Here is a 23,649-nt window from a genome sequence, read left to right on the forward strand (position 1 = left end):
AAGCTACATTGTCCAATAAGTTAATCAGAATTAAATAAAATTTAAAATGAGATTCCTCAATCATACCAGCCACATAAAAGCCTTCAAAACTTGTTTCAAGAGCCGCATATGCCCAGTGGCTACCATACTGTACAGCAAGCACAAATACAGAACATTTCCATCACTAGAGAAAGTTCTGTCAGACAACACTGAGTTAAAGGTTTGTTTTTGTCTGTTTTTTAGAGAACACAGGGCCTGTGAGTCCTCAGAGAAGCGCCCTGTTGTTTATTATACATGTAATTACCACCATCCCTCCATAAAAAGGGGCTAGGTCAGAAACTTTTGATGGTGCTGGCTACTCTCATTCTGATTCCAAGGCAAAGGGAAGGAGTAAGCAAGGAAAGGGGAAAAGTAAATAGCATAAAAAAAGAAAGGAACAACATGCAGCTAGGGGAAGACGCTTCAACTGGGATTCAAGAGATCTGGGTTCTACTTCCTGTGGTGCCAATGATTCATTAAAAGAAAAAAATTTTTAATGTTTGTACTTGGTACTAATTAACTGTAACTTAATTAGACAAGTCGCCTCACTACTTTGGGCCACAGTTTCCTCTTCCACAATACAAATTTAAATTGGATGATCTCTAAGATTCCCTCCAAATCTGTGTGGTTAAAACACACACATAGAAGAAATGAGGTGAGAAATAAAAGAGAACAAGATCATCACACATTGGTGGTGGAAACTGGCACTCCTGTCAGCTTGGCACAAGTTTTATTCCTGATAATAACACCTGGATACCACCAAAGTTAGAAAGATTTAATTCAGTAAGTATTTTTTGAGCAATTATTTGCCAAACACTGCACTATTTGTACGTAGAACCACAAAAAACTTGAGTCAAGACCAAGTACGTGGAAGAAATCCAAGACTCAGAAAACTTTACATTGAAAGACTTGTTCATTAACATGTAATACCCCATCTGGCCCAATGCGACTATATAAGCATCTTAAAATCTTCTTGAGGAAATACAACTAACAAGCTATATGAAATCATATACAAACACACGGTATACTCAAACTTCATACCCCCTCCTTTCTGCGGAGAATACAAATAAGTGTTCCATGTACTTGGGAACAGGAAGACACCAATATTAGTAAACCTAATTTCTCTAGATTCCACATTTAATTAGGTAGTCCTACATTTCCTGGGTTCGGTATTCTTGACTTTAGTGTGGGCTCTTGGAATTAAATAAATTGTCAATTTTTTTGTGTGCCAGAAAGAATAAATCGCAACGGGAATTCTTCCTTCTAACGATCCATTACAGCACGTTTCTCACTTCTCTCACTTTTCAGAGGCACGGTTGGTCCTATTTCCTAGGATCATAAAAGACAGAAAACCTTCCCCATCCCTCTATCGAGAAGTATTAATATAAAATTAAAAATTATTTCACCTCCGGATAAAAAAGAACCACTATAAACTACGTTTGATATTTTACCTTGCAGAAACTAAAGCAACCTGAGTCGAGGAACCTGTGTTAAGAATTCAAACTCATTAAAGCCCCACACCATACCCGTGAATATTTTGGAGCCGAGGAGAAGTTTATATTAAAGATTTCCACAAAAGAAAACAAGAAGAAAGGATTTTAGCGACAAGCCTTTACTTTAGAAAAGCAGTTTTTAATACCCCAGCTACTAATCCCACGCCAAGGACCGCGCGGCGCGGAAACCCTGGCGAATTTGAAAACAAACGTTGGTAAAGGCTGGGGGTGAAGGGCGGGGGTGGGGAAGGGAGAGCCGGGTAAGGGGGTTAGTAACTGACAGCTCGGCCTCGAAACGAGAAGCCTCAAGTAGGTCAGGCTGTGTCAACGGTTTGAAATCCAGGGTCCACCCCAGTGGGCTTAAGGGAGTAGAGCAGCAGGAGGTAAGCAGGGGTTTGGCGTCTTTCAGTGCTAAAGGGGCGGGATATCGGACCTAAGGGAGACCTAGAACCCGAGCTCGGGGTAGTTCGCCTGCTCTCACCTCTCTTGGGGGCCTTGATCAGAGGCACCCCTCCAGTTCTCTCCCCGTTTTCCTGCTTGTCCTTGTGCTTGAGATCGCCCGGAACGCAGGAGCTGGGGTCACCATCGGAGCCGCGGTGGTGATGGTGCTTGTGCCGCTCCTTGTGGCCCTTATGCTTGGGCCCGGCCGCGCTCACCGTCAAAGGAGAGAAGGTGAAGAGGGCCGATGTGCCTGGGGCCGGGAGCGGGGCAGCGACAGCGGGCCCGGCGGGTGCCAGCGAAGGTGGCGGCGGAGGCGGCAGGAGCAGAGGCTCAACAGGGCCTGGGACGGTTGGGGCTGCATTCGTTGGCGGCAGCGGCCCGGGATGTTGGCGGCTGCGACGCCGCCGGTGAGGGGGAGCGAGAGGGGGGTCCTGGCTCGGCCGCCCCCGCTTCTCCTGAGAACCCCCACTGCTCGCTCGGCGCTGCCGCTTCACTCCCCGCGGCGAGACCCCAGCATGGGGTTTCTCCTTCCCTTCTTTGTCCGGCTCCTCCTGCGCCGCCACCGCCCGTACTACGCGCACCGCTCCGACCTGCGCAGCCATTTCACCCACAAACACACATTTAAATGGCCCGACCGCCCCCCCGTCCGCGTATCGCGCAAGCGCCGCCCGCGCACGGCCCGCTGGGCATTGGAGTCTCTTCCCCGCCCTCCACTTCTCGGCCGTTCTTCCTCCGGAGCTGAACATGCCGGAAGCGACAGTTCCCAGCGCTTCTCCGCAGGCCTCTCCGAGTGAGCTCTATTTTAAAGCACCCAGGGCCTCGCAGAGCCTCATGGGAGCGGTAGTTCCCCCGCGCTCCCGCCGCGTCCCTGGCTCTGGGAGTGGAGGAGCGGAAAGAGAGCGTGCGCCGAGTCACGCTTCGGGCTGCGACGCAACCGCCGCTGGGCGGAGAGTTGCCGCCAACCGCCTTAACGGCCGAAACAATGTTAGTGGCTTTCAAGTCTGTCTGCGCGTTCCCATTATCGTCTGTGTGTGCCCCCTTGGTCATTATACACGGAGTCGGTGGGCTCCATAGGTACTTATCAATTTCATATTCGTTTCTCTCAAAACCTTTGTGAGGAATCCCCGGCCTCTTATCCTTGGACAAGCGACGAAATGAAGAGGAAAGGGGAACTTGGTCATACGTAAAACGAGGGCGATTTGGGTTTAGAATCTAATCGGGCTGCAGTGAAGACATGTTTTAACCTCTTCGTGGGCATTGCCATGGTTACAGGTACCCGCGTAACAAGGCAGGTGCGAGAACTGCCCGGGAGCCTGGTGAGCGCCGCCGCACCTCGCCTTAGAGCCACATCTCCTCTAATGCCTGGAAAGGTAGAGGCCGTCATTTATTTTGAATCCGTCCCTAGGTGGAAAACCCATGTTTTTAAACTTCTTGAAGATTTTTTTTTCATGTCCCACGTGTAAGGTTGCATAAATTTGAGAAATGTGTCTACCGCAGACCTGTCCAAAAATCGTCACTGTGCACCAATGTTGCTGCCCAGAAATTCATCCACAACTTCATCGGCGCTTTAGATTTTCCCTAAGATTCTCTTCCTATATTTGGTCCTTGATAAAGATATTTGGAAATAATTGATTACAATGAAGTACTCAGAAATGCCAGTAGTGCCTGGAGGATTCAGCTAAATGAACACTGCAGTAAAGTTAGCTTAAAGACAAAACAGTTTATTGTGCACCTATTGCGTGCAATGTACTTCAATAGACAGTTAACATTTCATCAATTTGCGCTATCATCTGGCTTTGTAATAAAGACATTAAAGAACAAATGCTGTTTGAGTATTTTAGGTTCTGAAAGTTAAACTTTTCTAAGTTTCAAAAAAAAAGTTCAATCATGAGGGGAACTCGGGAATCTTTACATAAAATTAGATTTGAAAAATCAGATTTTCTTAAAATATTTTGTAGAAGAATTTTTAGGGGCCCTGGATAGCTCAATTGGTTAAGCGTGGGACCCTTGATTTCCTCTCAGGTCCTGATCTCAGTGTTGTGAGACAGAGCCCGGTGACAGCAGGAGCCTACTTAAATATTCTCTCCCTCTCTCTCCCTCTCTCTTTCTCTCTCCCTCCCTCCCACCCACTCCCTCTCCGTCTTTCTCCCTGCCCCTCCCTCACCTCTCCCCCCCCCCAAATAAAATTTTTTAAATTAGTAGTACCTCTGACTGGTTGGATGTAAGTTGCACATGTTTATACAGGACCTTTGAAATGAAGAAAATGCTACCGAAAGATAACGATTTTGTTGATTATTCTTCTAGATTTGGTAATTGAAGAACTTTGGTTAAAATTTACCAGAAATGTAGTTGAACATCCTGTTAGTTGGTATATCCAAATACAAAAATGATTTTCATTATTCTTTTATTTTCATTATTGAAATATATTATGAAATTATTTTCATTATTATTTATTCTCTTAATTATAACGTTTCCTTTTCTTACTACTCTGGTTTTCCACCTTTGGGAAGATGTGCAAGGTATACTCCATTTAGGCAAAAATAACTCCCAGGGAATAGTCATTGTCACAAGCAGTCATTTTGTATCATTTTGTGCCACAACCACAAATCAGATTTGTGAAACACTTGCTATTGTAAAATCTGGCAATGCAGACATTCAGTTGAGATCCAATTCTTACAAATATTTTGAAGTTTCTACTTAAGTAGAATAAAAATAACTTCCGAAATGAAAAATAAGTCCATTCTAAAACTTTCTCATCCAGCATTCTCTACATAATCCCAAGTGACAAACTTATTTCCAGTTTCCAACCCAATGCAAGTGAGATGAAAATGTAAAACTTCTGGCACTTCTTTGAATATGGCTTTTCTAATATTGCTATTAAACATTACAGTGTCTTCATTGTTGAAATTATAAATATGGAACACTTATTTTAGCTAGCAGTATTCCAGTAGTTTTATTTCCAGATGCACTTGCAGCTATATTCCAAAGTTGCGTTAAATATTCCAAGTCGCTGGTGGTTTCCTTGGTCCTTTGGGTTTTGAAAAACGATTTGCAAACCCTGGGAACAAAAATAAAATGGAAAAGTTTTTTAGTATATAGAAATGAATAGTTAGATTTTAGAGCATGTTATAATGTATGCAAGTACATGGATTTTTTTTCAAAACGTTAGGCAGCATCTTTGATCAATTAATAATAGATTATAAAGGCACAGTAATTAAGTTAGTGCATAAATGATAACAATACTAATAACATTTTAAAGTTGTAGAACACTTATAAATTTACTAATGGTAATAATTAGATGAAGAACCCTGGTTATAACAATCTTTAGTAACTCAGCATATACAGTTGACCCTTGAACATTTTCTTTAGCTTACTGTAAGAATACAGCATATGATATCTAGATAGATAGATAGATAGACAGATAAATAGATATAAGCGTAAGACTTCAGGTCAACAGTAGGCTATTAGTTGTTAAGTTTTGGGAAATTTTAACTTTTGCAGATTTTCAACTACATGGGGGTCAGGGGGGCATACCTATTCCCCAAATTGTTCAAGGATCGATTGTAATATCCTTTTCTTCCAAGTTTCTTTTTAATGTGTGTTTATTTTTGAGAGAGAGAGAGAGAGGGCGGAGGAGGGGCAGAGAGGGTGACAGAGGATCCAAAGTGGGCTCCACGCTGACAGCAGAGAACCCCATGCGGGGCTTAAACCCACAAACCAAACCGACTGAGCCACCAGGCTCCCTTTTTTTCCCCCAGTTTTACTGACATATTATTGACATGTAACATGTTAAATTTAAGGTATACAACATGATAATTTGATACATGTATGTATTATGAAATGATTAGCACATTAAGGCTGGGTAAGACCTCCATCTCATATAAGTACCATTTTTTGTGGTGATTACCTTTATGATTTACTCTAAACTTTCAAGTATAGAATACAGTACTGTTAAATATATAATTACCATGCTGTATGTTAGACCCCCAGAACTTACTCATCTTACAGCTGGAAGTTTGTACCTTTTGGCCAACATCTCTTCATTTCCCCCAGCCCCTGGCAACCACCATTCTACTGTATATTTCTGTGAGTTTAGCTTTTTTAGATTCCACATATAAGTGATACATACAGTATTTGTCTTTCTCTGACTTATCTCATTTCGTGTAATACCCCCAAGTTTCATTCATGTTGTCTCAAACAGCAGGATTTCCTTCTTTTTTATGGCTGAATAATATGCATATATATATATATATGAAATGTATATATAACACATGTTCCTTATCCATTCATCTGTCAAGTGGAAACTTAGGTTGTTCCCATGTCTTGTGTATTGTAAATAATGGTGCAGTGAACATGAGGTGCAGATACCTCTTCTGAGGTAAGGATCTCACTTATTTTAGATAGATACCCAGAAGTAGGATTACCAGATCATGTAATAGATCTATTTTCAATGTTTTGAGGAACTTCCATACTGTTTTCCGTAATGGCTACGCCAGTTCACATACAACAATGTATGGGATTCTCCTTTCTCCACAGCCTAGCAAACATTTGTCTGTTGTCTCTTTGACAATGGCCATTCTGACACATGTGAAGTGATATCTCACTATGGTTTTGCTCTGCATTTCCCTGGTGATTCGTGATATCTAGCATCTTTGCACACACCTGTTGGCCATTCATCTGTCTTTTTCCAGAAATATGTCTTTTCAAGTCCTTTGCCCATTTTTGAATTGTTTAGTTTTTTAAAGTAATATCCTATGTCTACATCTTTTCACCTACCACACATAAAAAAAAAAAAAAAACCTGGGAAATTTCAATTTCCGAAAAATAAGCACTATTGCTTTACAAAATTATTATATTAAACTCACTCATATTTCAGGTACCTTTGTGGCTCAGTCATTAAGCATCTGACTTCGGCTGAGGTCATGATCTCACAGTTCGTGAGTTCAAGTCCCACATCTGGTGAGCACGAACCCCTGTTCAGGTGAACACAAGCCCCACTTTTCTCTGTCTCTTTCTCTCTCTCTCTGCTCCTCACTCACTTGTGCCACCCCCCCCCCAAAAAAAAAACAAAAAACAAAAAAACTCAGGTATGTTTCTACTTCGGCGCAGAAAGCCCTCAATTTACTAAGATATTGTTTGAAAAGCTTAGGGAAATAAACTAATAAACAATCGTGAAAAGCTAAAGTAATCACTTTTATTTATCTGTCTCCTTCAAACATTCCTCTCTGCCCCCTCTCCCTCCTCAAAAGAAGGAGGACAAGGAAATAGTGCAGAACCAATGAAAATTGTTTCTGGATCCTTTCAAAAAGATTTGCAGGTTGATAACATCAGCTCTTTATCACTTTAGCAACATAGGACTTTTCTGTGATGAAGGTATATTTTCAAGGCACTCTGAGAATTAACAGCTTCAGGCACTCAAATTGAACAATGAAAGCTTTGAAATGCAAGGGGAGAACAGAACATGGAAAACTAAAAATATTCCTAAACCTTTAATTCCATCATCTTCCAAAATTGTGGGTATTGTACACCTTACAGAACTGATGAAAAGGTCAGATGAGATATTTCTTAAAGCATCCAGCACAATGCATGGCACATCATAAACACTCAAGTGTTGCTTCAATCAGAACCACAAAAAAAAAAAAAAATACCAGAGCTAGAAGAAAAGGTGAGTATGGAAAAGAAGAAGATAAAAACAAGAAAACTACTAATTTTAAATTTAATAATGGTGATGATAAAAAAAAAATTGGGGGAGAGGCACACAGCCAAGTTCATATACATTTTACTCCTCTGAGTGATAAAAAAGAAAATAGAAGGAAGAATATTTCAGGTTAAATAGCTTCACACAAATAGTCACAAACTCATCCATACAGTCCAGGTAGTTCGACTGCAACCCAAGTAAACTGAGAATAGAAGTAAGAACGTAATATGTAAGTACCAAGTATCGGAAACCTGAAAGAAATACCTGCATTCGGTCTTTTTCACTTATCAATTCTGAATAGTTTAGAACAATAGCAAGTTACCTTTTTTTTCTTTTACTGTTTATTTTATTTTTGAGAGACAGAGCATGAGCGGGGGAAGGGCAGAGAGAGAGAGATACACACACACACACATACACACACACACACACACAGAATCCCAAGCAGGCTCCAGGCTCTGAGCTGTCAGCACAGAGCCCAACATGGGGCTTAAACTCAGAAATGGTGAGATCATGACCTGAGCCAAAGTTGGACACTTAACCAACTGAGCCACCCAGGTGCCCCAGCAAGCTACCTTTTTTTTGCATGTAGGCCAATTCAGAAAAAATAAAAATGTTTATAAACAGAATTTTTATTCAAAATTAAAAACTTTTGTATGTAAATTATTACAATTTATATTGCTTCATTAAAAAGAAAAAAGGGGGCGCCTGGGTGGCTTAGTCAGTTAAGTAAGCATCTAACTTCAGCTCAGGTCATGATCTCGCGGTTCGTGGGTTTGAGCCCCGCGTCGCGCTCTGTGCTGACAGCTCAGAGCCTGGAGCCTGCTTTGGATTCTGTGTCTCCTTCTCTCTCTGCCCCTCCCCAACTTGTGCTCTGTCTCTCTATGTCTCTCAAAACAATAAATAAACGTTAAAAAACACAAAAAAAAGAGCCAGTGAAAGAGTTGTGCTTTTTAAGTAAGTAAATATTCAAATCTAAGCATATTTGAGAAGAAATATATTATGGAGGCAGCTCTTCAATATTTTATCTTCATATTAGATCACAGATTGTTGTAAAGTTAGATGGGTCATGAGTTACTCAAGTGGTATCACTGGAGAGAAAGGAAGGAAGGAAGGGAACATTTGTGTTCCAGACAAAGTTTTGTGTGTTTTTTTCATGGGGTATATGATAATCTGTATGAATTTTTTAACTAAATGATTTCATAAGAATAGTAACTTCTTTGGGGCGCCTGGGTGGCTTGGTCAGTTAAGCGTCTGACTTCGCCTCAGGTCATGATCTCACGGTCCGTGAGTTCAAGCCCCGCGTCGGGCTCTGTGCTGACAGCTCAGAGCCTGGAGCCTGTTTCAGATTCTGTGTCTCCCTCTCTCTCTGCCACTCCCCTGTTCATGCTCTGTCTCTCTCTGTCTCAAAAATAAACGTTAAAAAAAAAAAATTAAACAAAGAATAGTAACTTCTTTTTCTCTAACATTTTAAACCTTAGACAATATAATCTAGATAAAGATTTTTAATGTTTATTTTTGAAAGAGAGAGAGGGCGCTAGTGGGGGAGGTGGTAGAGAGAGGGAGAGAGAGGATCCCAAGCAGCCTCCAAGCTGTCAGTACAGAACCCGATGTAGGGCTCAAACCCCAAACTGTGAGATCATGACCTGAGCTGAAACCAAGAGTCAAACCAACTGAGCCACCCAGGTGCCCCCAAATAAAATTTTTCAACCCAAAAAATGTATCCAGAGATTCTAGTTGATATTTTGCCAAGGTGAAATGGAGACCATAATCCAGGTGTGGCCAGGGATTGCTACCTGTCCACCAGAACCTTTCCTTGGTTCTTCAGGAATAGAATTGCATTTCAGCAACTGCTCACCCAGTGTTACTACTTTTCCCAGCTACTCTTGCAATTTAGATGTAGCATATGTCCAAATTCTCAAGCTAATGTGAGCTGACGCGATGTTGCCACTTCCAGGCCGATACCTCAAGACCAGAAGAGGAGATCTCACCTCTTACATATTTTTCTCTTATCTTCTTGCTACCTGCAATCTGGATGTGGCAGTAACCCAATTCTGACAATACAAATAAGGACAATACCACACAGCAACAGTTCTCAAGCTCTTGTCCCAGGGTACCATGGAGGGCTCCCAGATCCTTTCCGGGGGGGGGGGGGTCTGCTTTTTGGGTAATAATTTTTAGTAATTATAGCCTACACTAATTACTACATTCCTTACAAATATTTATAGCATATGTGATACTATCTTACATAGTATCATGAATTTATGTCATATAGAATAATAGGATGCTTAAAATAATATAAAATTATCATTTTTTTCTTTTTTTTTTTAATGTTTATTTTTAAGAGACAGAGGAGTGCACTCTGGGGAGGGGCAGAGAGAGAGGGAGACACAGAATCCAAGCAGGCTCCAGGCTCTGAGCTGTCAGCACAGAGCCTGACGTGGGGCTCAAACCCATGAACCGTGAGATCATGACCTGAGCTGAAGTCAGGCACTTAACCGACCGAGCCACCCAGGCACCCCATAAAATTATCATTTTAGGTTTATAGTTTATAGTTAGGGACAGTGGGGCAAACAATTCCTTTAAACTGTCAGGATTATGCTTCAGCCCCTACTATAGAACGAATTCTATAAAATTAGATGGCAAGTGTTGTTCTTATGACCACACATGTATTTTTTATAACTTTGATTAGATATGAACTAGAGTCTCACAGCATCTCAGAATTTCTTCATTTGGCTAGTCACATTCATTTACTACATGGCAACATAGTCATGTGGTTACCTAGCTTTATTTTTTGCTATCCTAGGCAATTCCGTCCTAGGTAAGATGTTAAGAGGTAGCTAAGGTCAAAAGTAAACAGATAAATTGCATGAAAAAATATAGATATAAGGACCTATATATCAACCTTGAATCCTATTTAAAGTTCATACTACAAGATAAACATTTTTTTTTTTTAACTGTGCTGGAAAGTAACACACATACCAAAATTCAGAAAGGAGCTGGAGCGATTTGACTGAACAGAGTCTGCAGGCTTGTTTGCTGGAGAAGAATTAGAGACACCTAGAATCAAAAGAAAAAATGTAAGGGAAAAGATGAAGACAAACTCTGATTACTGTTTATCAGAACACATAACTTGAAATATTTCCTCCAAAGTAATAAAGACTCCCAAATTAACATATTACTATAAAATACCACAAAATACAGATGCCTACTTACAAATGGGTTAACTCTTTTGTGTGTGTGGTGGGGGGGGGTATCTTTTCTTTGCAAACAGATTGTATGTAAAGCCCAACACTAAAGAAAATCACCAGAGTATTCAGGAATAACATCCATTACATTGTGAAACAGCTTTGGGGGGGATTCAAATTGTGGCTTTTGATTTCATTTTACTTTGCACTCATCACTCTTAAGACACTTTTAAATCATTTGTTTTCCACATGACTTCATCTATGGTTTTTCTTATAGCATCCTTTACTCCTGGAATATCTTCACTCTCCAGCCTACCTTTTTCCCATTATAGAGGCCCAGAATCTCCCCAAAACATTATTATATCGCTTTGTTTTGCTACGTTAGCTACTAATAGATAGGCTTAAAAATATGTTTCTCGGGGCACCCGGGTGGCTCAGTCAGTTAAGCGTCCGACTTTGGCTCAGGTCATGATTTCACGTTTCGTGAGTTCGGGCCCGCATTGGGCTCTGTGCTGACAGCTCAGAGCCTGGAGCCTGCTTCGGATTCTGTGTCTCCCTCTCTCTCTGCCCCTCCCCTGCTTGTGCTCTGTCTCTCTCTCTCTCAAGAATAAATAAAACACTAAAAAAATAAAATAAAAAATGTTTCTCTTCCCAGCACCCTAATATATTCATGTATCAATTTCTGCCCAATTTTAAAAACACTCCAGTTTTCACATCATCTACATTTTGCACGTGCACTATCTAGCAGTGAAAAAAATAATAATTTCAGGTTTGTATAAACTTTGTATAAAACTTTGTGTAAAAACAGCATATGATTAGGGAGAAATTATTTAAAAAGTCACCCTTTTTTGGTTTTCAACATTTTCAGTATGCAGCGTGAGGACTGCATCTATGTTTGTAAACACATGGCTAATGTTACAATTTGAGAAAAACCTCCCTCTCCGTGGAAGTACCTGAGTATGAAGCCCTGTGGGACATAATGAATTTCAATCAGATTCTATTAAAATATGTATTTATTGAATACCTTTTACGTGCCAAGCATTGGGCTAGGCGCTGAGGATAGAGACATGCATAAGATGTGCATGAAGGTAAGAAAGTTGAGGACATATCAATCATCACCATAATGCATATGAGCTGAGAGCTGTATACATCCTTCAGAAAGAAAACAATTACGCCAAAAGGAGGGAATATTGTCTTCTTTTATAACAGGAGACGAAAGATTCTGCAAATAAATATATCAAAGGGAATTGCTGCTTTGCATCCTGGCTTGCCACAATTTGTTTTTTTTTGTTTGTTTGTTTGCTTTTTGTTTTTGGAAAATGGCATGCCATGTGGTTGAACTTGATATGCTTGTAAGTACTTAGTTTTGTTATTAGGCTATTGTATAAACAAGACTGATTATCCTATAATTTACTTTTTTCTTTTGTTTTAATTTTTTTTTCATGTTTCTTTATTTTTGAGAGAGAGAGAGAGAGACAAAGCGTGTTCAGGGGAGGGGCAGAGACAGAGGGAGACACAGAATGTGAAGCAGGCTCCAGGCTCTGAGCTGTCAGCACAGAGCCCGACGCGGGGCTGGAACTCACGAACCGTGAGATCATGACCTTAGCTGAAGTCAGACGCTCAGCGGACTGAGCCACCCAGGTGCCCCAATTTACTTTTTTCATTTAATGAAATATCTTGGTTTTTTCCTATGGCAGCTTCAGTAGAATTGTATCATGTCACAGATATATTTATGCTGACCTGCCCAGCGTTAATTCTTCCTTCTTCTGATAACAGAACTTGAGTTTTTCTTTAGGAAACCACCCCAGCCCAATTGTCAGCTTCCATACTTCTGGTGAAGTTGATTCTACCATTAGATCAAGAAACTGACCTATGACTAGGGCTAATTTTCAGTTGGTACATTGCCATGATCATAGCAGTTAGGTCTGACCTCATTCCTTACTGGTCAGTGTCCGTTCTGATTCTGCTTAATCAGAATGTACTGGCAATAATTGGTTCAAGGTTGGACAGATGAACCAAAGCAACACAGGCCCAATCAGCAGCACTAGTCATCGGACTATTGCTTGAGCAACCAGGAAATAGCTCATTTTTTCCATCATAAGCCTGAAACCACATGGTGAAAGCCTGCCTATGAATGAGCTAACACAGAGTAAAACACAGGTGGAGCTATGGAATGAGATTGGGTCCTGATTATATCATTTGAGCTCTTGGTTACAGGCCAACGAATTCCCCTCTTCTGCTTCAGCTGGCTTAAGTTGGGTTTTCTATCACTTGCAACTGAAGGGTATCTGAGTAATTAAAAGTTTCCCACCAAAAGTAGGCATCAGGCATCATGGTTGATAGCTTTAATTCTTGTCACCCTATGATTCACTCTCCACACAGCAGCCAGAAAGATCTTTTTAAAAAACAGATCATGTGGGGCCCCCCCCGGGTGGCTCAGTCGGTTGGGGGTGGGAGTCTTGATCTCGGCTCAGGTCATGATCTCACAGTTGGTGAGTTTGACCTCCGCAATGGTGGCACCAAGCCTGCTTGGGATTCTGTTTCTCCCCCGATCTCTCTGCCCTTCCCCTACTTGTGCTCGCCCGTGCACACACATGCCTATGCTCTCTCTCTCTCTCTCTCTCTCTCTCTCTCTCTCTCTCAACATAAATAAACTTTATAAAAAAGAGAAAAAAAAACAGCTCATGTAACATCTCCGCTTAAAGCTCTTCAACCATTGCACTTACAATAAACTCTAAACTACTTAACATGACCCATAAGGGTTTAACTACCTTCTCCCCCACCACCACCATCTTGTCAGTCACCACACTTTATTGCTCTCTCCTCATAATACCCTGCAGCACGATGGCTTCCTCTCAGTTCCTACAACACACCAAACCCACGCTCGAGAGCTTCTACGTTTGCTACTCCCTCTATCTGGAGGGGTCCTCTCCCCACTTTTCTCCTGGCTGGCTGCTCCTTCATGTCTCAGGTTTAATCATTACTTAGCAAGGGCCTCCTGGACACTCGTTCTAAAATAGATCCCCTTTGTTATTCTCTCTCATAATTACCCTCTTGGTTTCCTGCACAGCATCTATCACCATGCATTATTATGCACGTATCTGTGAATTTACTTGTTTAATGTCTGAATCCCTAACTGGACTTAAGTTCCACAGAGGGATAGCCCGATACCTATATACCATCATATACCCAGTGCCTTACAGAATGCCTAGCACTTAATAGGCACTCAATGAATATTCAGCGAATGCATGGATACTATGTTTAAATGCTGGCTTAAAACAACAGGTGAAGAATCCTTACTTTATCAAAATTAGGACCAGCTTTAACTACAGACCAGTTGGAGATCCAGGCTAAAGGGAGAACATCTGGAATTCAAGAGTCATAAATCATCTGGAAGGGGAAGAGGACATTTTTCCCAAGTACAGGCAGATACATCTCAAGCTTCAGGATCAGTTTTAAGGGTCAGATATTTTAAGGGCCAGTTCTTCATTTAAGGACAAAAGACCAGAGGATAAAGGCAGCTGAGAAATTGAAATTAGCCTAGACCTAGAGAATGATCTGGGAGGTCTTACTCAGAAATAATACTCAGAGTCTCTAAGTATCTCACCACATATTGAATCTATGCCAACCTAAATTTACCTGAAGTGTCTGTGTCTTTGTTTGATATCCCCAAGATAGGGTTGGAGCTATATAAAGAGTTTCTTTTCTTTTCTTTCTTTTTTTTTTTTAAGAAAGAAAATTGGGTGTTTCGTAAGCTAAGCTCTTCAAACTGGCTAGCTATTCAAGTCCGTCACTTCTTTGCTTTGGGCTATTTTATTTCCCCTGTTTTATACTACAATTTCCTCCGAAATGTTTAAATTCTCTTTTGACTCACATTAGAGGAAAGAGTATATTTCCCAATCATATTTTAGCCATCGTAGGTGAGAAATCTGTTCACTTCCAAGATCAGGTGTGGTGTCAATGAAAGCAGGTGAGCACAAGTCTATTGACAGGGAAGTAGAGTAAAAACTCAGAAGAAATGGGTTAGATTCAGCTATAAGCCTTCTTTTTTTTTTTAATTTTTTTTTCAACGTTTATTTATTTTTGGGACAGAGAGAGACAGAGCATGAACGGGAGAGGGTCAGAGAGAGAGGGAGACACAGAATAGGAAGCAGGCTCCAGGCTCTGAGCCATCAGCCCAGAGCCTGACGCGGGGCTCGAACCCACGGACCGCGAGATCGTGACCTGGCTGAAGTCGGACGCTTAGCCGACTGCGCCACCCAGGCGCCCCATAGCCTTCTTATGTAGGCGATACCATAAATCATGTTTTCTCAGTGCTCTTTGTCCCTCCCTCTAACACCAGTATAATACCAAATAGCTGTTGGGTCCTTGATGATTGACCAAGTGGATCAAATTTATAAAAAGTATATCACGATGCTTTATGTACTTTTAGTTGTAAATAAGGATTTCTAAGATAATCAGTTTCCCACAGTTTCAGGAGTTTTTCAGTTTTGTTTTCATTACAATATAGCAAAAAAAAAAAAAAAAAATAATAAGCAACAGACTTTTATTGCTAGTAATACTTGGCAAAAATGGTAATGTGTCAATACTTTGCTTGTTTCGTTAAATCAACACATTTGTTTCACAATATGCTTTGCTGTGACTATTTTCACAGAAAATACATCTGAGGTTAGACTGCTAGGAATTTTAAATAACACACTTGCATGACAGCATCTTAGGATGGGTAGAAAGTGCCAAATATCGTATTATTATTCCTGTCTGTTAAACAGAAACCCCTCCCCCCTCCTTACTCCCTTCCAATATTACCATTGTAGAGCCTAGCACAGTACAAGGCCTAGAGGTGATTGTTCTGATACGCAGGGCCCCAGCAAGGCCCTGTATAGGAACAATCATGTTAAGTTTTTCCCAGAGTGGTTATATAAGGGGCAACTACACAATTGTGGAAGCGGTGTATGTATTCTAAAAAACAAGTATAAAGAAACTTACTCTTTTTCATGTTTCTCAAAATTTTCAAGCTCTACAAAAATGAAAAGGGAAACGTTAGTCTTCTCTTGTTTTCCTGTGAAATCCAAAATACTTAAATCAAGTAGAAATACAGACGGCAGTCAGAAGGATTAATTTCCTCAAAAATAGCCTTCAAAACACACAAAATTATTTTTCCACCTTATTATTTGAATTCAGTGCAAAGCCTCCACTTGATTTTGTCTTGCCATTTTTCCCACCTCCATAAGAATCCCCCTATGTATTTCGAAAGAATGTTCTCAAAATATCAGAGGAAAAAGATGGGAGTTTCCACTTCTCTTCTTTATTAGGACCGTTCCAGAATCCTCAATGGCTTCTGAAAATAGCTGTGATACACAGCCATTCCCATTCTAGCTGAGAACTTTTGCTAAACGTATCCCCAACTAAATTTACTAAGGTCCACTCCATACTGTTTACCATACCGCTTCCTTCTCCCTCCACTCAGAACACCCACTCAGCCTCCTTGAGGGTGAAGTCTCTAACTTATCTATTCCAGGAACCTGCCCAGATTTCTTCTTTTCTTCACATTGCCTCAGCATGTTTATTTTAATCTGTTCCATGGTATTTTGTTCTTTTTATATTTTCATGTTGTTTCTCAGATAGGCATTCTATTCCAATAGATTACCTCTAGTCTTTTCAATGGCAGGTAGATATCCTTTATGATATTTCTGTTTTCCTAATACATAATGAAACTGTATTCTTCTATATAATACATATTTAATACATTATTTTTTGGACAATTTCTGTTTACATTTTTGAAAATAAGTCATTTATTTATGATTCAAAATATGGTAGCAAAAAATACTCCCATCTTTGTTCTCCATCCACCCACAGATAAACATTATTGTTAGTTCCTTATGTATCTTTCCAGAGTCTCTTATGAACACATATTACAAATATAGACCATATTTTCTACCTTTTAAAGGAAAGTTAATAAATTATATATAAATACACTGACAGAGTCCTCATTCTTTTTTTTTAGCTATATAGTATTTCATTATATGCATATACTTTGATTTATGATTTATTTAATCAGTTCCCCTGATGATTATCAGTCTTGTCTTTCCAAATCAGCTGCTCTTATAAATAATCTAGTTTCCCTCTTGATTCTGGCAGCAGGGGAAAGGTGGAGGGTATGAACACCGTCAGAAATGGAAAGCCTTTGGCATGTTTCTTAAAACTCCCATCTTCTTTACCTTAGTCCTTGTGAAACTTTTTCCAGGAGTCTTCAATGTCTGCTTTGAAGATGTTGAATTTTCCATGGTGTTAAGACAGCTAGTAGAATAGGTCCGTATAGACTGAGCCTGCATACCTTAAAAAAAATGTTTCGTTACATAGCTTTTTAAGCCTTTGGGCTATGTATAGGTATATATTCGGTAATTCTTAGCTTTGCTTTTTTATGCATTATTTTTACAATACATTTTGGCGGGTTTTTTTTAATGTATTATTTTTCTCTTGTTTAACCATTCTTTATGCTTTTTCAATTTAGGTCCTATTTTATTGTTAATCTGTTAGAAGTCTCCTGTTTATAGCTTTTTTGAGAGGAATGTACTTCCACTTACAATCTTCGTCAGCAAGAAGGAAGGACTCCAGGGTTCTTTCAGGAAGTGGAGGTGGGGGAGGAGAAGACCGATCTTGATGTCGATCTGTGATAAGAGAATACAAACAAAACAAAACAAATCCATCCATCAAAAGTTATAAGTCAAAATCCCTTTTTGGTGTTGTATAACTTTTCCAACTTTTCAATATTAACCCACAACAAGCAAATAAAAAATGACCAAACAATAACTGGAACCTCAAGAATTTTGTTCTTCTAGTTTTTTAAATTTTTTTTTTTCAACGTTTATTTATTTTTGGGACAGCGAGAGACAGAGCATGAACGGGGGAGGGGCAGAGAGAGAGGGAGACACAGAATCGGAAACAGGCTCCAGGCTCTGAGCCATCAGCCCAGAGCCTGACGCGGGGCTCGAACTCACGGACCGCGAGATCGTGACCTGGCTGAAGTCGGACGCTTAACCGACTGCGCCACCCAGGCGCCCCTCTTCTAGTTTTTTAGCCAAGGAGACTATGATTCATGAAAAACTTTTAGCTCACGTAGAAAAGTATTTTTCCAGGGGCACCTGGGTGGTTCAACTGGTTAAGCATCCAACTTAGGCTTAGGTCATGATCTCATGGTTCATGAGTTTGAGCCATGCATCAGGTTCTCTGCTGTCAGCACAGAGCCCTCTTCAGATACTCTGTCTCCCCCCACCCCCGCCTTCCCCTCCCTCCACCTTCTGCCCTCCCCCTTCCCCTTTCCCTCCCCCCTCTTTCTTCCCCTCCCCCATGCTGTCTCTCTCTCTCTCTCAAAAATAATAAACATTTTTTTAAAAGGGGGAGGGGGGAGAGAACAGTATTCTTCCAAAGAAATTGAACTTAAAATTAATCAAGCTTCTAGTTCTAACTACCATTTTACATAGAATCCTGGGGATAGAGTAGCATGCTATATAAAACCATGAGAATGCAAACAGGGAAATCTGGAATATCTGCAGTCTTTGACAAATGACCCATGCTCTTCTACAAATAAATGGCATGAGAAAATATAAAAAGGAAGGAAAACTGTTACAGATTTTAAAAGACTTAACAAATCTATAAACCAAATGCAGTGTGTAGTCTTTGAATCCATATTCAAATGAACATTTTTGAGACAATTTGAGAAAATTGAATAAAATCTGGATATTAGATTAATATTAATGAATTATTGTTCATTCCATTGGTGTGATAATGCTATTATGGTATGTTTAAAATGTGTTTGAGATTTTCCATGCTGTAAAGAATTTTAAATAATAGAGCTATTTTCCCACAAAGTGAGGCTTAAAGATACAAATGGTGTATAATATCATACAGTACTGAATATAATTATAGTAGTGACTTTTTTTTTTTAATTTTTGTAACGTTTATTTATTTTTGAGACAGAGAGAGACAGAGCATGAACGGGGGAGGGTCAGAGAGAGAGAGGGAGACACAGAATCTGAAACAGGCTCCAGGCTCTGAGCAGTCAGCACAGAGCCCAACGCGGGGCTCGAACTCACAGACCGCGAGATCATGACCTGAGCCAAGGTTGGCCGCTTAACCGACTGCGCCACCCGGGCGCTCCGTATAATAGTGTCTTTTGAAAATGAAAACGTGGGGGCGCCTGGGTGGCGCAGTCGGTTAAGCGTCCGACTTCAGCCCGGGTCACGATCTCGCGGTCCGTGAGTTCGAGCCCCGCGTCGGGCTCTGGGCTGATGGCTCAGAGCCTGGAGCCTGTTTCCGATTCTGTGTCTCCCTCTCTCTCTGACCCTCCCCCATTCATGCTCTGTCTCTCTCTGTCCCAAAAAATAAGTAAATAAACGTTGAAAAAAAAGAAAATGAAAATGTGGTTCAAGGCTAGAGTTTTACCTGTCTCTAGTCTTTGGGTTCTTTAGCCTTAGGATTTGTCTCTAAATCAAGTTCTCTTGTTTATTTCTTATACGCTGGATGATATGCAAAATAAAGTACACTGCTTATTTCCAGCTCCTAGTGCAATCCCTGGCTTATAGTAGGCACTTAATAAATATTTGATAACTACCCTGAAGTCGCTTATCATCTTCCAGCTTGCCATTAGGGAACACACTGAGAACTAAAACTAACTTTCAGTGAATGATATCCTGCCAAATATCTTCCTAAAATGCCATTTTCATCTTATTTCTACCCTGATGAAGAACCTACAATGCTTATTACTTGTCGCATTAAACTGAAATTCTTCTGCCTAGCTCTATGTGTGTGTATGATAGAATACACATAACAAAATTTGCCATTAATGACAGTGCATTTACAGTGCTATGCAATCATTACCACTACCTATTTCCAGACCACTTTCATCACCCTAAAAAGAAACTCTGTACCCATTTAGCAGTCACTCCCCATTCTTCCTGGATTAGATTGGCTACCATGAATCGGCTTTCCCTCTGTATAGGTTTCCTTGACTTGGATATTTCATCTGTCTGACTTTAAAATCCTTCAAAACTGGGGGATGCCTGGGTGGCTCAGTCGGTTAAACATCCGACTTCGGCTCAGGTCATGATCTCACGGTTTGTGGGTTTGAGCCCTACGTCAGGCTCTGTGCCGACAGCTCAGAGCCTGGAGCCTATTTCAGATTCTGTGTCTCCCTCTCTCTCTGACCCTCCCCTGTTCATGCTCTATCTCTCTCTGTCTTAAAAATAAATAAACATTTAAAAAAAATCCTTCAGAATTGGAGCGCCTGGGTGGCTCAGTCGGTTGAGCAGCTGACTGTGGCTAAGGTCATGATCTCAAGGCTGGTGAGCCCACATCAGGCTCTGTGCAGACAGCTCAGAGCCTGGAGCCTGCTTTGGATTCTGTGTGTTCCTCTCTCTCTGCCCCTCCCCTGCTCACACTCTGTCTCTCTCTCTCTCTCTCTCTCTCTCTCTCTCAAAAATAAATAAACATTAAAAAAATTAATTAAAAAATTCCTTCAGAGGGGCGCCTGGGTGGCGCAGTCGGTTGAACGTCCGACTTCAGCCAGGTCACGATCTCGCGGTCCGTGAGTTCGAGCCCCGCGTCGGGCTCTGGGCTGACGGCTCGGAGCCTGGAGCCTGTTTCCGATTCTGTGTCTCCCTCTCTCTCTGCCCCTCCCCCGTTCATGCTCTGTCTCTCTCTGTCCCAAAAATAAATAAACGTTGAAAAAAAAAATTCCTTCAGAATTAAATAAAAATCCTTTACAATCTTTCCACATTTTATCCATCCAAATTTATTTCCATATTTCCCAAATAGATCCTCTAGTGCAATTAAATTAACCTACTCACCATTTCTCTATGCTCATAATGCTTATTGCCACCTTTGAAATCAATGTTATCCCAATCCCTGCTCCTGGAATGTTACCCTGATCCCCTCCTTTTTCCTCTAACTATATTCTTGAGTTTCTTTTTTCTACTCAGTGAAGCCTTTCCTAACCACTCCAGTGATACCTCCCCTTTTTCCAGACTCCTGGTGATTATAATCAGTGCCACACAGATTATCAGTTAATGGTTCCAAGTATCAATTTCGTCTACCCAATTTGCATATAAACATTAAACAGTACCCTTTCTTATATATCCTGCCTATTCTAACACTGTATAAAGCATACTGAACTTACTTAGGAATTGCTCATTTAGTAATTATCTAATAAAAATGATAATAGGTAACATTTAACGAGAGCTTACTATTTGACAACCACTGTTAAAAGCTCTTTCTGCATTATCTCACTTAACTCTTACAAAAATCCTCTAAGAAATGAGTCCTTTTATCCTCATTTTATACATGAGAAAAATCAATAAAGAAGTATATAATTTAACCAAGGTGATGCATCTTGATAACTACTGGTAGGCTAAGGATTTGAACTAAAGCCTCTCCGACTCCAAAGCCCGTGCTCATTAATCTCAATGTTAAACAACCTATGCATATTTAAATAATATGTTCATATGAATAAATATGCTAAGGGCAACTACCACGTCTTATAATGTACATAAACTACCTATCAATGCCCAGTAAATGTTAGCTGTGGATGTTGTTATTCGATGTATGAAACAAGCGAAGCTCAAGAAAGTACTGGAAAAGCACAGCAAGTTAAAGATCTAAAGAATCACATTTCTAATGGTAAAGCCTATAAAACAGAAATGCTTCAAACCTTTAAGAGATTCTATCTGAAAGAGGTTTTGTTTTTTTTCTGAGGAATATATATGAAGGAACAGAATTCTAAAACCCTGTGTTTACCTTGCCCTTGACAAAACAAAACTCCTAGCCTGGGAAAATCAGAAATGAATCAATAAATAGTGGTAGCTATTATGGGAACTATGTCATCTCCTGAGGTGAATTACCCTAAACTTAATGAGTCATTCCTATAGTATAAATTCTTAGGGCTAAATGTCATCTGAAGCCAAGGGAAATTTTTTTACCTGACTGGGGACTCCGCAGTTTTACACTCTAAAAAAAAGAAAGAAAGGAAAAGTGAAAGAAGGATAGATACACAAATTTACAAACTCAAAGCCATAAAAGACATTTTTGAAATCATATTTCATATACCTCCAGAGACAGTTACGAAATGTTGATCCTGTTTTACAAATTTATAAATGCACTCACTGAATTATGAAAAGGCATCCTTAAGTCTTACAGTGCTCTATTTTCTTTTCGTAAGTTTCTTTGTTCTTTTTCTTTTTTTCAAAGCAAGCTTATGAATTTTTTAAAAATGTTTTATTCTTTTTTAAACCTCAGGTATAATTAACATACAGAGTTATATTAGTCTCAGGTGCACAATATAATGATTCAACAGTTTACACATTACTCAGTGCTCATCAAGATAAGTATACTCTTAATTCCCTTCACTGATTTCACCCATCTCCCCACTTTCCTCCCCTCTGGCAACCACCAGTTTGTTCTCCATAGTTATGAGTCTGTTTTTCTGTTTGTCTCTTTTTTCCTTGTTTGTTTTGCTTCTTAAAGTCCACATATAAGTGAAATCATATGTCTTTGTCTTATTTCACTGAGCATAATACCCTCTTTTTTGTCACAAATGGCAAGATCTCATTCTTTTTTATAGCTAAATAATATTCCTGTGTGTGTGTGTGTGTGTGTGTGTGTGTGTGTGTGTGTGTGTATCATATCTTCTTTATCCATTCATCTATGGGTGGACACTTGGGTTGTTTCCATATCTTGGCTATTGTAAATAATGCTGCAGTAAACATATGGGTGCATATATCGTTTTGAATTAGCATTTTCATATTCTTTGGGTAAATACCCAGTAGTGGAATTACTAGATCATATGGAAATTCTATTTTTAACTTTTTGAGGAGCCTCCATATTGTCTTCCACAGTGGCTGCACCAGTTTGCATTTCCACCAGCAGTGCACAAGGGTTCCTTTTTTTCTATATCCTCACTAATACTTGTTTCATGTGTTTTTTATTTTAGCCAGTCTGACTAGTGTGAGGTGGATAGCTCATTGCGATTTTGATTTGCATTTCCCTGCTGGTTAGTGATGTTGGGCATCTTTTCATGTGTCTATTGGCCATCTCTATGTTTCTTTGGGAAAATGTCTATTCATGTCTTCTGCCCATTTTTAAATTAGATTATTTGAGGGTTTTTTGGTGTTGAGTTGTGTAAGTTTTTTATATATTTTGGATATTAACCCCTGATCGAATATATCATTTGCAAGTATCCCCTTCCAAACCTTACAGTGATTTTTATATGTCACAGTAATTGGTCTTAAATTGATCCTTTTTTTAAATGTATTTCCTTCCGGGGCGCCTGGGTGGCGCAGTCGGTTAAGCGTCCGACTTCAACCAGGTCACGATCTCGCGGTCCGTGGGTTCGAGCCCCGCGTCAGGCTCTGGGCTGATGGCTCGGAGCCTGGAGCCTGTTTCCGATTCTGTGTCTCCCCCTCTCTCTGCCCCTCCCCCGTTCATGCTCTGTCTCTCTCTGTCCCAAAAATAAATAAACGTTAAAAAAAAAAAATTAAAATAAATAAATAAATGTATTTCCTTCCTATTCAGCACATTTCCCAGGAAATTTAACGGGAGGTAAATTGTTGAAATTGAAACTACTTCATGACATTAGAAAAGGAGTGATTGTTTTGGCTCTAGGAGTTGTTAAGATAAAGACTATTACATGTGGACAGATTATTAACAATAATAATTACTAATAAATTCAAAGTGTAATTAAAAAGATAGAGAATATTTGCCTGCCAGCATTGCAGTTGTAGGCACTTTGAAATGTTTGTTTAGTTAATTACTTCTCTGATCT

At 40.1% G+C, this 23,649-nt stretch overlaps 2 protein-coding genes across 4 annotated transcripts in view; both read right to left on the reverse strand.

The window, feature by feature from the left end:
• RSBN1 (round spermatid basic protein 1) overlaps nucleotides 1-2,757 on the reverse strand; it is a 44,070-nt gene extending 41,313 nt beyond the window's left edge. Inside the window, exon 1 of the mRNA XM_023259005.2 lies at nucleotides 1,993-2,757. Coding sequence (XP_023114773.1) covers nucleotides 1,993-2,698 — 706 coding nt within the window. The 5' untranslated portion in view covers nucleotides 2,699-2,757. The remainder of the gene's footprint in view (nucleotides 1-1,992) is intronic.
• A 1,582-nt stretch (nucleotides 2,758-4,339) lies between these two features.
• Nucleotides 4,340-23,649, reverse strand: part of PTPN22 (protein tyrosine phosphatase non-receptor type 22) — a 60,343-nt gene continuing 41,033 nt past the window's right edge. For all 3 annotated transcript variants that reach the window (XM_019837646.3, XM_019837643.3, XM_003990480.5), the window contains 6 exons: nucleotides 21,809-21,836; nucleotides 17,420-17,503; nucleotides 17,054-17,169; nucleotides 15,822-15,852; nucleotides 10,630-10,707; nucleotides 4,340-5,010 (listed from right to left, as the gene is read on the reverse strand). In XM_019837646.3, coding sequence (XP_019693205.2) covers nucleotides 4,946-5,010; nucleotides 10,630-10,707; nucleotides 15,822-15,852; nucleotides 17,054-17,169; nucleotides 17,420-17,503; nucleotides 21,809-21,836 — 402 coding nt within the window. In that variant the 3' untranslated portion in view covers nucleotides 4,340-4,945. The remainder of the gene's footprint in view (nucleotides 5,011-10,629; nucleotides 10,708-15,821; nucleotides 15,853-17,053; nucleotides 17,170-17,419; nucleotides 17,504-21,808; nucleotides 21,837-23,649) is intronic.

This window comes from Felis catus, chromosome C1, assembly GCF_018350175.1.
Source record: "Felis catus isolate Fca126 chromosome C1, F.catus_Fca126_mat1.0, whole genome shotgun sequence".
Taxonomy (NCBI): Eukaryota; Metazoa; Chordata; class Mammalia; order Carnivora; family Felidae; genus Felis; species Felis catus.